Source organism: Cherax quadricarinatus, chromosome 83 (genome assembly GCF_038502225.1).
Source record: "Cherax quadricarinatus isolate ZL_2023a chromosome 83, ASM3850222v1, whole genome shotgun sequence".
In the NCBI taxonomy this organism is placed as follows: domain Eukaryota; kingdom Metazoa; phylum Arthropoda; class Malacostraca; order Decapoda; family Parastacidae; genus Cherax; species Cherax quadricarinatus.
Window position 1 is genome coordinate 9,357,599 of NC_091374.1, and position 15,428 is coordinate 9,373,026.

Consider the following 15,428-nt stretch of genomic DNA (forward strand, 5'->3'; position numbering starts at 1 on the left):
GTTTCTTGTTTTGGGTCACCCTGCCTTGGTGGGATACGGCTGGTTTGCTGAAATTTTTTTTTTTCCATCAAGTCGGCCGTCTCCCACTGAGGCAGGGTGACCCATAAAAGAAAGAAAATCCCCAAAAAGAAAATACTTCAACATTTCACCTCACTCACACATAATCACTTTTTGCAGAGGCGCTCGGAATACAACAGTTTAGAAGCATATACGTATAAAGATACACATCGTATCCTTCTAAACTGCCAATATCCCAAACCCCTCCTTTAATGTGCAGGCATTGTACTAACCATTTCCAGGACTCAAATCTAGCTATATAAAAATAACTAGTTTCCCTGAATCCCTTCACTAAATATTACCCTGCTCACACTCCAACAGCTCATCATTGGAGTGTGAGCAGGGTAATATTTAGTGAAGGGATTCAGGGAAACCGGTTATTTTTATATAGCCGGACTCGAGTCCTGGAAATGGGAAGTACAATGCCTTCACTTTAAAGAAGGGGTTTGGGATATTGGCAGTTTGGAAGGATATGTTGTGTATCTTTATACATATATGCTTCTAAACTGTTGTATTCTGAGCGCCTCAGCAAAAACAGTATACACATGAAAAATTGTAGAGGTAAGTATTGCACAGCATTTACCTGGGGCTCCATGACACCAGTGTACCAACTCATCTTCTGGTGGTCGCTGTCCGTCTATCTCATCCATTGCACAGGGAAAATTCCCACCAGGTGTCTGAAGAGCAAGCAGAGCATCCAAGGATTTTCGGATGAGTTCTTTAGCATGTGGCCGACTAGACAACCACAATGGGAAGCTGAAATGTAAATGTTATTCACCAAAGCATGATATTTAATGCATTATCTGTAAGTCAGTTCCCAATTGTAATAAACATGAGTTATTAACATTTAGCCTCTCACTTTAGTACTCTGAATTCAAAACCTACTTTGCTATAAAAACAGTATTGCAAAAAACAATGCCAATCAAGAAAGTGTATTTACTTAATTTATCTTTTATACTGTGACTTTATTAAGAATGCAATGCTCCTTTAATATTACTTTATCATGTTAATGAAATAGAAAAATAACGAAAAGGAGTAATCAATAACACATCTTGCATTTCCGAAACATGACAAAAAGCTTTAAGTTAAAAAAAAATGAATGAAACTGTCACTAACTTGACTAAAGATAAAAGACCTGTCAACTTCACCATCTTTTCCTGGCTTGACATAACACTACACAAACTTCCAAGACTGGCATAAACAGCCTGGTTGACCACATGGTCAACAGGTAATCCTAACTTCAAGCCATACTGCCATGCTATGAGGGTAAATGTGCCTTTGAAACCAGCCACAGTTCGGAACTGTGGGTTGGTGTTCACAGTACAGTGCAGCATTTTACAATTTTCTTTTTTTAAGGATAAGTGATAGTTTGCAACTCAGTTAGCATCTATATGTGGTTTATTGTGACATTAATTCTACTGCATCATTAAACTTCTTTCCTTACCTAAGCATCATATGTAGTATTCCAGCTAAACCATGAGCTGCTCCCAGGTACTCTGTCCCATAATACTGGTACATAAGTGGAATTCGACTCCTGTGGTGATGTGCATATTGCTGTCCGGATTCCACCATGGCATCCAATATGGCACTGACTGCAGACTCTCCTAATACCTATAGCACAGTCACTGATAAACGAGTAGATCAACCCTGCCTGAGAAAGGTTAAGGCAGGTCCCCTTTCCCCCCAAATTCTACATATCAAGTGAATCTTAAATTATTTTCTACAATTTGTAGCAGGTAAATAAATTAGCAGTTAAAGTTTTTATGAGGATAATAAGGCTCAGGTTAGAGCATGTAGGAGAAAGGGAGATTATTTCCCAGTAAAAGTAGGGCTTAGACAGGGATACAGGATGTCACCATGGTTGTTCAATATATGTATTTATACAGTGAAACCTTGTTTTTTTTTTAATTTAATTCATTCCAGATGTTGATTCCACAACCAAAATTGACAAAAACCAAACCAATTTTTCCCCATAAAGAATAATGTAAACAGAATTAATCCGTTCCAGACCCCAAATAACGTAATAATATATTAATAATGTACTACTACATAAAACAATGTACAGTGGTACCTTGACTTACGAATTTAATTTGTTCCGTGACCAAGCTCATAACTCAATTTGCTCATACACATGTCAAATCAATTTTCCTCATTGAAATTAATTGAAATGCCATTAATCTGTTCCACCCCCCAGAAAACCACACCAATTTTTTTGTTACAGGTTTTTAAAGAAGAAAAATGTATTTATAAATAAGAAATATTGTATAAAAACATAAAAGAGAATGTAAAGAAATAAACTGGTTTTATAAAATGTATTTACCTTTATCGACGACTCCTGCTTTTGTATGGTACATGTTGTAGAAGTACTACGCTCATACTGCCTCGTCAAGTTGACTAAACGCACACCTTACTCGTGTCTTTCTATGATATCATGCTTTAATTCAATGAACATCATCCTCTTCTTCTCAGCACTGTCCTTTGCACTTACTTTCTAAGGACCCATGATTAGAAAAAAGAAATTTGGCAAAATAACTGCACAAAAGGCACAAAATGCAAGCACAACAGAAGTGAGATAGATGCTTCCACAGTGAGGTAACCACGTGCAGTGAACGAGCGAGATGCTGGGCAGATGTTGTGTTTGCTGTTCCAACTATTGGCAGCATACCTGAAGCTCATTCATAACTCAAATTTTGGCTCACAAAGCAAAAAATCGACTGAGCAACGGCTCATAATTCGGAAAACTCATAAGTTGGGACAATCGTAAGTCAAGGCACCACTGTATACAATTATACACCACAGGGAAACTGTAAAAATGAATACTAAATGAAAATTTACCTGAAATACTGTACAGTAAATGAAAACTCAACTGCCCCTTACCTGTAAGAGGGGAACTAATGCTGTTTCTCTTCTGTCTCTTTTCACCACTAACACCTTGTTCTGGCTCACTGGTTCTTTGTCTAACTAAAAACCTGTCCAGTGAGGTTTGTTTCAGGTTCTGTTTTAACACTTGTCTAAATTGAGACATTACACTGTCACTGTACATGTTAGAGAGATGGCTGGCCACTGCTTTATCTGGATGGCATTTTTCAGCAAACTCCTGTACTTCATGCCATTTAGCACACGTTTCCTTGACAAGTGCAATGGGCACATTATCCCTTCCCTTTTCTTCCTCTGATGACAGCTCCTCCACTGCAATCTACTGCTGCTCCTTCTGACTCATACCCACACTCTCGACCCATTATCCAGTGTGCATTCCACGAGCATGTGACCTGAACCGCTATGTCCCATTCCGAACATGCAAAAATTTGTCCATCAATAACCAAGAGAACATACAAAAACCAGGACATTATTTTCTTAAACACCTCATTTAAAAACCGACTTATTTGACAAGTAATGAAATCGACAACCAAGGTTTGACTGTAGATGGGGTTGCAAGAGGAGTGAATGCACGGGTGTTGGCAAGAGGTGTGGGATTAAAAGATAAAGAATCTAACACAAAGTGGGAGTTGTCACACTTACTTTTTACTGGTGGCATTGTGCTTTTGGGAGATCCTGAAGGAAATTAAAAGTGAACATAGGAAAGAGTAAGGTGATTAGGATAAAAAATTTAGGTAATGAAAGATTGGATATCAGATTGGAGGGTGTATAGAGGAAGTGAATGTATTCATATATCTGGGAATGGACTTGTCAGCAGATGGGTCTATGAAAGATGAGGTGAACCACAAAACTGATGAGAGGAAAAAGGTAAGTGGTGCACTGAGGAGTCTGTGGAGACAAAGAATGTTATCCATGGAAGGAGTATAGTATAGCGAGAGTATAGTGAAGCATGGGTGGTGAATGTTGCAACAGGGAGAAAGCTGGAGGCAGTGGAGATGTATCTGATGGCAATGTGTGGTGCGAATATTATGGAGTGAATCCATAGCTTGGAGATTAGTAGGTGGTGCAGGGTTTCTAAAAGTATTATCTAGAGGGCTGAGGAGAAGTTAAGGTAGTTCAGACATTTAGAAAGGATGGAACAAAATAGAATGACTTGGAAGGCATATAAATCTGTAGAGGAATCTGTAGGAAAGGTTGAAGGGAAGGGTAAGGAGATTTTGTGTATGCAGGGCTTTGACTTTTAGCAAGTGTGCATGAGCATGTTAGATAGGAATGAGTGGAGACAAATGGTTTTTATGACTCGACGTGCTGTTAAGTGAGAGCAAAGTAACATTTATGAAGGGATTCAGGGAAACTGGTTAGCTGGACTTAGAGTCCTGGAGGTGCCTGCACTCTGAAGCAGGGGTGTTGATATGTTGCAGTTTTTGAACTGTAGTGCTGGCACACCTCTTATTTTTCAGGTCACCCAACCTCAATGGGAAATGGCCAATGTATTAATAAAAAATAAATAATAAAAAAAACTTTAAAATGAACACATGAAAATGCAAGTTTTTCATCCAGTGTCTGCCTAAACCACCAATCTCATGATACATTTGCGCTATGTGGTTTTATACTTTTTTCTGAATATGATAGTAATTTTAGTCTTTCCTTCCAGGGACTGAAGGAGTGTCAACATATGCAATCAAGTCCATGCATTTCAACCACATGCTGACTCCAGAATTCTTAATATGAAGAGACTTTCTGAAGCTATGCTTCAAACATCTGCTATACTGTATTTCAAGTGACAAAAAAAAAAAAAAAATCTGAACACCCAATTTTACATGTGTTGCATCCATTTGCCTGAACTGTCATATTTTTTTTCACTGTGTACGTTTGAGATAAATCTGTGGAAAATGAAAGTAGAAAAAATAAATTAGTGTGTGTGAAATGTGTGCATAAAGAAGCTCCAAACTTAAGAATAACATAATCAATTACTACTACTTTTCTATTAAAAAGTTACTAACCAATTTCACTGAAAGTTTTCTGTGTGTATTAGTTCTAAGTTATGTTATATTCAACCTAAAACTATTACAATCTCAGTGATAGTTTTGGAGTTTTATTTATTTTTTTTTTTTTAAATTTTTCTATATACTGTATCTGCAAACTTACAGATTCTAGTACAAAAAACACACAATTTAGCCCAACCTCCAACATAAAGTCTACTGCATCTGTATTGATATTTACCATATGCAATAGTGATCAGGAAAGATATATATATTTTTATATATATAAACACAAACACACACTATAATCATTTCCTTGCTCTCTATCAAAAAAAATGAATGTCGTGTAGTATTGTCCACATTAAGTTTACTTTTAAGCTATGTCTGACAAACAGATTGACAACATAACCATAAATATATATCTCTCAACACACCGGCTGTATCCCACAGAGGCGGGGTGGCCCAAAAGGAAAAACGAAAGTCTCTCCTTTTACATTTAGTAATATATATAGGAGAATAGGTTACTAGCCCCTTGCTCCTGGCATTTTATTCGCCTCTTACAACACGCATGGCTTACGGAGGAAGAATTCTGTTCCACGAACTAGTAAGAAAATAGAAGAAAACCCAGCTGGGTGTGTATATATATGCTTGTACATGTATGTGTAGTGTGACCTAAGTGTAAGTAGAAGTAGCAAGACGTACCTGAAACCTTGCGTGTTTGCGAGACAGAAAAATGGACACCAGCAATCCTACCATCATGTAAAACAATTACAGGCTTTCGTTTTACACTCACTTGGCAGGACGGTAGTACCTCTCTGGGCGGTTGCTGCCTACTAACCTACTACCTAGGATCAGGCTTCATGTACTTTAATATTAAATTCAGTCAGCCAAAAATTCCTTTCCAGTTCTACCTTTACATCTTTGAATAGCTTTGATTTCCACAACTTAAAAACTTTCATAATTTTATATTTTACCTGGATGCAATAATAACCGAGTTTATTTGGCTACTAAATAAAATGAAAAAATGGTGTTAATACAGTGGACCCCCGCATAACGATCACCTACGAATGCGACCAATTATGTAAGTGTATTTATGTAAGTGCGTTTGTACGTGTATGTTTGGGAGTCTGAAATGGACTAATCTACTTCACAATATTCCTTATGGGAACAAATTCGGTCAGTACTGGCACCTGAACATACTTCTGGAGTGAAAAAATATCGTTAACCGGGGGTCCACTGTAATGTGAAAGAAAAAAAAAAAAAAAAGAAAAGAAAAACAGCAATTGAGGAAGGCACTGTCTATACTTGCATCTTGATTAAGTTCAGAATGAAGCCAAAGCGCTCCTGCGAGGTAACCTGAACGTCCAACAAGAAATTCGTCACCTCCACGAGAGAACCAATTCACTGGAGTGATAGTGGCAGCCAAGTGTTTAAATTCTGATACATACTTCTCTGATTCTTTTATATTTCCTGAAACAGATAAATGAGATACAATGTGTACTCTAATATTTCAATCAATGTTAACTAAAAGAAATTCTGGCGTGTTCCTATTATATATTTCACGAAATTATGTTAAAATATTATTAGCTAGGGGAATTTGTTACATCATGAGTAACTGCAATGGGTGCAAACTGTAAAGTAAAAAAAAATCAGCCTATCAATAATATAGTTAGGAACTTTGCATGTTTATCATAGTTCCTCATAATCATAATTTATTTTTCAAGAAGATACATTTGTGTTACAATGATTTCTTACATGGAAAAGCTTGTAATTATGCAAAGTGTATTGGGCAGACAAATGATGACAACATTACAAGCACATTCCATACATAACAATATGCGATTAGCATGGTAATAGCAAGCCTAATGAACATATATACTATGAAATGCACAACAGATACACAGAACTGTATACAAATGAAAAGTAATTCACATCGCAATACTAAAACTAATGAACATATTTATCTATTAGTAAAAAAATAAATTAGTACTGCACTAATGAATTAACTTTTTATTGGTGTGATAAATTACAACAGAAAATAAATCATGTGGATTTTCATTCATGTTCTTTTTATTTTTCGCGTAATTTTGTTACAGTATTTTTTTCCACAGGTTATGTGAAAAATGTAACGTGTTAGACCAGGAATCACTGTAATGGGTGCAAACACCTCACTACCTTCTGGAAAATAAAAATTTACCTGTCAATCCTATGTGATGTTTTAATATTCTAAATAGTCAGGGACTTTGAATATTTATCATAATCATATACAAATGTGCATCATACACCACTAAGCCTAATTAATGCATTTATCACATACAGTACAAAAGAGACAGTATACAAATGAAAAGTACCTCACATGACAATACTAAATAATATATTACAATGAACATATTTAACAATTTAGTGTGTATGCTCTCATTTGGGCTTCCTACTAAGTTCTTAATCATTCTTGCCCATGTAGTGTTTCTTTTCTATTCCATGGAGAAATGGTCGAGAATTCTTCCTACATAAATAATGCTTGTCATAAACGGTGACTACTGGTAAAATTCTGGGAACAAAGGCCTAGTAACCTGTTTTCCTGCATCAATTACTAAAAATTAAAAGGACATTTTGAAGTTTAAGTGTGCATGGGTGTAATATCTAAAGATGAGAATAAAGAACTGATTGCTAATGTCTCACACACACACACACACACACAAAAAAAAAAAAAAAGATGTCTTAGCAAAACAAAGGGGAAGAATGGAAGAATTTCAATGGGGAGGACTACATGGGGTTAAATTGTGTGTATTTGAAAGTGGCAGAGCTAAAGGAGTATCAATAATATTGAATGATTAGTTATGAAAAGAAAAGAGGGGTATAGTGTTTAAATTCAGAAATTAGAATATGGATTAGAATAAGGGTTTATGTACCTGGAGAAAGAGGAGCATACAGGAAAAAGATTTTGAGAAGTGTTAGGAAATATTTAGGAAGACTTCAACCAAGTGAGAGAAGAATTGTTTTGGGAAATGCCAGGTATAAATGATAACGGGGTCTCTAATTGAATTTTATACATAGGAGGGGGTTTGGGATATTGGCAGTTTCGAGGAACATCTAAGCTGTTGTATCTGAGTTGTGATGAATGGTTTAGAAAACTGACAAGTTGAAGATTGAGACACTTGTGCACCATATGGGAATCTTTATTTAGGAAACGTTTTGCCACACAGTGGCTTCATCAGTCCAATACAAAGCAGAAAGGTGCAAGGAGAGGAGGAGATTGAGGTAATCAGTCCCTCAGCCTGGAGTCGATGCGTTCAGTCCATCAATCTTGTAGAATGTACAGCACAGGGCCATAGACGTGGCTTGTATACTGTAGTCAGGCGAGGCGAAGCAGGAGGAGGCGGGGTCATAGTGGTACCATCCACTAGTCGAAGTAGGTCTTCGTCCAAAGGTAGGACAAGTTGGAGAATACTTTGTATCAAGATCCCATGATGATGCAGTGTCACAGTTGTGATGAATGGTTTAGAAAACTGACAAGTTGAAGATTGAGACACTTATGCACCATATGGGAATCTTTATTTAGGAAACGTTTCCTAAATAAAGATTCCCATATGGTGCGTGTCTCAATCTTCTGTTGTATCTGAGCACCTCTGCAAAGACAGTGATTATGTATGAGTGATGGTGAAAGTGTTGAATGATGATGAAAGTTTTTTCTTTCTTTTTGGGTCACCCTGCCTCGGTGGGAAATAGCCGGTGCTAAAAAAAAAATATATAGAAAGAGGTTTGGAAACAGGCAATGCAGTACTTATTTGAAAAAGGAGACGATAAATAAATATGAGACACGATATAGGGCATAATGACAGTAGTCTGACAGACTATGTATTAGTAGATAAAAGGCTGATGGCTGGATGTGCATGTTATTAGAGGAGAAACAGATCATTTCTTAGTAGTAACTAGTGTAAGTATGAGGCAGTATACATTGAGTACAAGAATATCAGTGGGTAACAGCTTAGTGAAGTAATTGAAAGGCAGGCTTTTTAGAGTCCAGGGGAGCAAATGAACTTGGTAGCTAAAAACAAAAGTGGGGAGCTTGTAGATAGGGATTTGGAGATATAGTACTGGAAAGATGGAGAATATTTTGAGGAGCTGTCAAATGTTGATGAAGAAAGGGTGGAAGTGATTTCATGCATTGAGCAGGAAGGAGTAATATCTTGTAGGGGTAAGGAAGAGCCAGAAGCAAATGTGGGAAAGTGCATGAGGTAGCTGGTAGAATGAAAAATAGTAAAACAACTAGGACACAGGACTAAGACATAAAAATCAGGTATTCTATTCTGGATGACAGTTTTAGAGTGGCTGGTGTATTTGTTCAGTAAATGCATGAAAAAAAAAAAAAAGGGAAGGCACTTTAATATTAGCACAGAGAATGTCTAGTTTCTTTGTGCAAGGGGACAAGAGAGTAAGAATCAGGGGTGTGCTAGAGTAGTGGTAGGTATCAGCTAATTTTGATGGTGCCAGTAATAGTACTGGTCTAAAACTGAGTAAAATATTGATATCAACCTAAAACTGAGTAAGGTATCTGTAAATATTTTGGTATTGTCTCATCCCTAATAAGAATTATAGGGCACTAAACTTGATGAGTATACCAGGTAAAGTGTAAGGTAGAATTATCATTGAAAGACTTAGGCGACAGACCAGAATTAGAATTACAAAGGAACATGGAGGATTGAGAAAGAGTAGTGTATGTATAGACAAGTGCCTCATGCAGATTTCCCTCCACACTTACATCTGGTTTTCTTTTACTCCTGCAAGATGTTATACCTCACTGCCCATTGCATGTAATCACTATCCCCCTTTTATCAATATTTAACAGCTTCTCAAAATACTTCCTCTATCTTCCCAGTACCTCCACCTCCCATAACACTGTACTACTAATAATGATATTTTAAGAATGTGAATGTAGTCTAATTAGAAAGGCAATATTCTACACTATTGTAATAGTTTTATATACAGTAAGGCCCCGCTTTATGGCGTTTCGCCTTATGGTGTTCTGCTAATACGGCAATTTCAAATTATGACCAAAATTTGCTATACGACAAGCGGTCTTTCAAATACGGTGTCCCCCACCCGGTTTGTTTACATTTTCCGTGATCACATCTATTATGTCAGGAAACTTTCCAAAATTTCAAGTGTTTTAACCCTTTGAGGGTTTCGGACGTACTAGTACGGCTTACGACCCAGGGTTTTTGACGTACTAGTACGCCTAAATTCTAGCGCCCTCAAATCTAGTGGGAGAAAGCTGGTAGGCCTTCATATGAAAGAATGGGTCTATGTGGTCAGTGTGCACAGTCTAAAAAAAATCCTGCAGCACACAGTGCATAATGAGAGAAAAAAAACTTTGACCATTTTTTTGGAATAAAACAGCGACTTTGCACTGTATTTTCGTATGGTATTTATTGTTGTATTCTAGTTTTCTTGGTCTCATTTTATAGAATGGAAGACATATTACAGAAATTGAGATGATTTTGACTGGTTTTACAATGAAAGGTACCTTGAAATTGAGCTCAAAGTAGCAGAAATGTTCGATTTTTACCAAATTTCAAAAGTAAACAAATCGTGCCAAGCATGCAATACACGTCAACTGGTGAGTCTAATATTCTTTCACAAGTGCACCAATAATATTTATACCATTTTTTACACTAATGCAGTAGTCTGCATAACAGTAAATCTTATATTTTTTGTGAGAATAAAAATTCAAAGTGGAAAGCAAAAGAACATAAGAGGGGCCTTGAGACGTGACTAATGACCAGAGGAAATGTCATTTTAGTGCCAGGGATGTCTTTCTTGTTTATTCTGGACCCTATTCGGAAATTGGCATCTTTTGAAATTTGTGTGAAATTGGCAAAATTGCTAAATTCTGACCACTGTACTGGATAGTTGTATTTCATAAATGGGTGGTTTCCTGCACCCATTCGATAGAAAAAATGGATTATTATTATTATAATCAAAGGGGAAGCGCTAAACCCAGAGGATTATACAGCGCCTGGGGGGGATGTGGAAGGCATTCAGGCTTAATTTGGGGAACTGGAGCACAGATCCAATTCTCTAAATCAAGAGCCCCTCACCAACATCAAGGAACCTTCCTTGAGGGGAGAAAAAATGGAGTTCTAGCGAAATATTCATGTTTTTTTGTCGACTAGTACAGTGAAATTGGCCGAAAATGGGGCTCAAAGTGGGCAAAATCACCAATGTGTAAACATCGCCGAGACCGCTAACTTTGCGAGAGCATAATTCCGTAAGTTTTCCATCAAATTTCAAACTTTTGGTGTCCTTATGATCGGGAAAAGATTCTCTATCTTTTCATAAGATAAAATATTTTTTTTTTTTTTAAATTTGGCCGACCCTGAGAACGAGTTTCGGAGAGGGTCTGTCGACCCTCAAAGGGTTAAAGTTTCTGCATATTTTATATGTACTCTGATAATTATACTTATGTGTACCTGTACCTAAATATACTTACACACTGTGCTGGTGTGCAGGTACACATTAAAATCACTAAGTCTCTCTCTACTCATGACGCCAATACTACTTAATAATAATCACTCTTGGGCACACTAAATGTCTTATTTTACATCAATATAGGCATTTTCATTAATCCATCTATGATATTTTAACCCTTTCAGGGTCCGTCCCGTAGATCTACGGCTTTATGTTCAGGGTCCAAACCGTAGATCTACGCCATGAGCTCAGCTCACTCTGATAAACTGTGAGTGGTACATTTGGGCCTAGATATGAGAGAATACATCTATGTGGTATGTGTGCACCACATAAAACAGATCCTGCAGCACACTGTGTATAATGAGAGAAAAAAAATGAAATCATGATTTTTCGATTAAAACAGCAACTTTGCAGTGTTTTTTCGTATGTTTTTTATAGTTGTATTTGCGATTTCTTGGTCTCATTTGATAGAATGGAAGACATATTACAGAAATAGAGATGATTTTGATTGGTTTTAGCACTGGAAATGGCTTGAAACTGAGCTCAAAGTAGCAGAAATGTTAAATTTTTGCCGATATTCAAGAGTAAACAAACGACCTCACACGTCTAATACACATCGGCTGGTGGGTCTAATATACATTCACAAATATGGTGATGATATTTATACAATTATTACAGTATTGCATAACAGTAAATCTTCTATTTTTTGGTGTGAATAAAAATTCATTATGTGAATAAAAAATCAAAATGGAATTTATTTGTAAAGCCTCAAAACATAACTAATGAACAGAGGAAATGTTAGTTTAGTGCCAGGAATGCCTACATTGTTCATTCTGGACCCTATTTTGAAATTGGAATATTTAGAACTTTGTGTTAAATTGGCCAAATTAACAATTTCCGATCATTTTATTTTGTAGTTGAAACAGTTGACTTGGCGATTTCTTGTGCTCAATCGATAGAATAGAAGTAATACTAGTGAAATAGCTAAGAATTTGGTTGACTGGAATAATGTAATTGGCCTAAAATGGGAGTCAAAGTCGGCAAAATCGCCGATTCGTAAATATCGCTGACACATCAAAATTCGCGAGAGCATAATTTCGTCAATTTTCCACCAAATTTCGTACTTTTTGTTTTATTACGTTCACAAAAAGATTCTCTACGATTTCATAAGAAAAAATAACAAATTTTTTTTTTGAAAATTCTTGGACACTGGTGCGTGACTCCAGATTTGGGCCTTGGACCCTGAAAGGGTTAATCAATATTATATATGAAACCCATTACATAGCATATAAACATGATACATACACTCACAGAATAAAAATTGATGTAAATATAAGATTTGTTTACAAAGCAGCTGTGTAGGTAGTGTCGGAAAAATTACGTTTTCTCTAGTCAAACTGGGGAATAACTGTAGAAAAATATTCTTTTTGTATGCCTTTACTCTATATATAGCAATTCACGACCCTTGAGAGTTTAGTCTTTTTTATTATACTAATATTATAATAATATTATTATTTCCTAGGTCAGCCTAGGAAAGGTTGGAGGGAGGGGGCAAAGGAGGTTTTGTGTGCGAGGGGCTTGGACTTCCAGCAGGCATGCGTGAGCGTGTTTGATAGGAGTGAATGGAGACAAATGGTTTTTAATACTTGACGTGCTGTTGGAGTGTAAGCAAAGTAACATTTATGAAGGGGTTCAGGGAAACCAGCAGGCTGGACTCGAGTCCTGGAGATGGGAAGTACAGTGCCTGCACTCTGAAGGAGGGGTGTTAATGTTGCAGCTTAAAAACTGTAGTGTAAAGCACCCTTCCGGCAAGACAGTGATGGAGTGAATGATGGTGAAAGTTTTTCTTTTTCGGGCCACCCTGCCTTGGTGGGAATCGGCCAGTGTGATAATAAAAAAAAAAATATTCTTTCTTTCAACACACTGGCTGTATCCCACCGAGGCGGGGTGGCCCAAGAGGAAAAACGAAAGTTTCTCCTTTTACATTTAGTAATATATACAGGAGAAGGGGTTACTAGCCCCTTGCTCCCGGCATTTTAGTCGCCTCTTACAACACGCATGGCTTACGGAGGAAGAATTCTGTTCCACTTCCCCATGGAGGTAAGAGGAAATAAACAAGAACAAGAACTAGAAAGAAAATAGAAGAAAACCCAGCAGGGTGTGTATATATATGCTTGTACATGTATGTGTAGTGTGACCTAAGTGTAAGTAGAAGTAGCAAGACGTACCTGAAATCTTGCATGTGTATGAGACAGAAAAAAAAGACACCAGCAATCCTACCATCGTGTAAAACAATTACAGGCTTCAGTTTTACACTCACCTGGCAGGACGGTAGTACCTCCCTGGGCGGTTGCTGTCTACCAACCTACTACCTAGAATAATATTATTAATAATAATAATAATAATAATACACCTACCATCCGACTTACGACCTGCTCGACATACGTCCACTCAACTTACGACCGTGCATCTGGCAGCTGGGCTGGGCCGGCTGATGCACACCGCTGTACAATATCTGACAATACTCGTGGCGGCAAATGCGTCATGCAGGCAGCATCAGCTTGAGTAACCCTGCCCTATCAGCAGCATCATACTGTATTAACTGTACTAACTGGACAGTAAAATTCACCATGGCCCCTAAGATGAAGTCTGAATCTTGCACTGGAGATTGTGGCAAGAAAGGCTCTTACTCTCTAACTCTCTATTTGTTTTCACTGTTGCACATTAAACCTGTCTGCATCTGTCTGCCTGTATATCTGTGTGTCTGTATCTCTGTGCATCTGTCTACCTGTGTGTCTGTCTTTCTGTCTACCTATGTGTGTCTTTCTGTCTACCTGTGTGTGTGTGTCTTTCTGTCTACCTGTGTGTGTGTCTTTCTGTCTACCTGTGTGTCTGTCTTTCTGTCTACCTGTGTGTCTGTATTTCTGTCTACCTGTGTGTCTGTCTTTCTGTCTACCTGTGTGTGTCTGTCTTTCTGTCTACCCGTGTGTGTCTGTCTTTGTCTACCTGTGTGTCTGTCTTTCTGTCTACCTGTGTGTGTGTCTACCTGTTTGTCTACCTGTGTGTCTGTCTACCTGTGTGTGTGTGTGTCTGTCTACCTGTGTGTGTGTCTGTCTACCTGTGTGTGTCTGTCTACCTGTGTGTCTGTCTACCTGTGTCTGTCTACCTGTGTGTGTCTGTCTACCTGTGTGTGTCTGTCTACCTGTGTGTGTCTGTCTACCTGTGTCTGTCTACCTGTGTGTGTCTACCTGTCTACCTGTGTGTCTGTCTTTCTGTCTACCTGTGTCTGTCTGTCTACCTGTCTGTCTTTGTCTACCTGTCTACCTGTGTGTCTTTCTGTCTACCTGTGTGTCTTTCTGTCTACCTGTGTGTCTGTCTCAGAGCCACTCATTAAGAGTGTAATTCGTCTTGAAGATGCCATATTAATAATGATAATAACACAATAATAATCACTGAGGCACATTAAATGTGTATAAAACGTTAATATAGACATTTGGCTTAATCCATCGATGATTTTTTTTTCAAAATTATATAATAAACATGCATATAAACATATAAATTAAAAAATATGAGATATTTTTCTGGTCGGCTTGACAGAGTGAACAAAAACCATTCGTGTCCGGGCTGGTAACAACAACAACGACGTTTGTTTACATAACTCGCGAACCTTCTACTCTCATTCTCTCTCATTTAATCTTGTTTACTCACCTCTCACTATACATTAAGACTACAGATATTTTAAGGTAAGTAATGAGTGGACACGCCTGTTATATTATAGTTTAATAATATTATTAGTACATATGTATTATTGTAATAATAATAATTATTATTATTATTAATATTATTATTAATTTAGGGCACTGGAGCACAGATCCACTGTATAGCACTTTGTCTGGATTTTTTGGGTTATCCTAGGTAATTTATACTATGTATGATAACTTTACTTACGTGTGCTTGTGAGAGAGAGAGAGAGAGAGAGAGAGAGAGAGAGAGAGAGAGAGAGAGAGAGAGAGAGAGAGAGAGAGAGAGAGAGATAGATACAGA

General features: G+C 37.4%; 2 protein-coding genes across 4 annotated transcripts in view; one reads left to right on the top strand and one right to left on the bottom strand.

The window, feature by feature from the left end:
• Window positions 1–7,125, top strand: part of LOC128702104 (probable splicing factor, arginine/serine-rich 4) — a 101,319-nt gene extending 94,194 nt beyond the window's left edge. For both annotated transcript variants that reach the window (XM_070102809.1, XM_070102810.1), the window contains one exon: window positions 4,589–7,125. The gene's annotated coding sequence lies outside the window, so the exon portion shown is untranslated. The remainder of the gene's footprint in view (window positions 1–4,588) is intronic.
• Window positions 1–15,428, bottom strand: part of LOC128702100 (lanC-like protein 3) — a 66,821-nt gene that overhangs the window by 22,965 nt on the left and 28,428 nt on the right. For both annotated transcript variants that reach the window (XM_070102806.1, XM_070102807.1), the window contains exons 3-5: window positions 6,226–6,386; window positions 1,502–1,668; window positions 641–813 (exon numbers count right to left, since the gene is read on the bottom strand). In XM_070102806.1, the coding sequence (XP_069958907.1) occupies window positions 641–813; window positions 1,502–1,668; window positions 6,226–6,386 (501 nt within the window). The remainder of the gene's footprint in view (window positions 1–640; window positions 814–1,501; window positions 1,669–6,225; window positions 6,387–15,428) is intronic.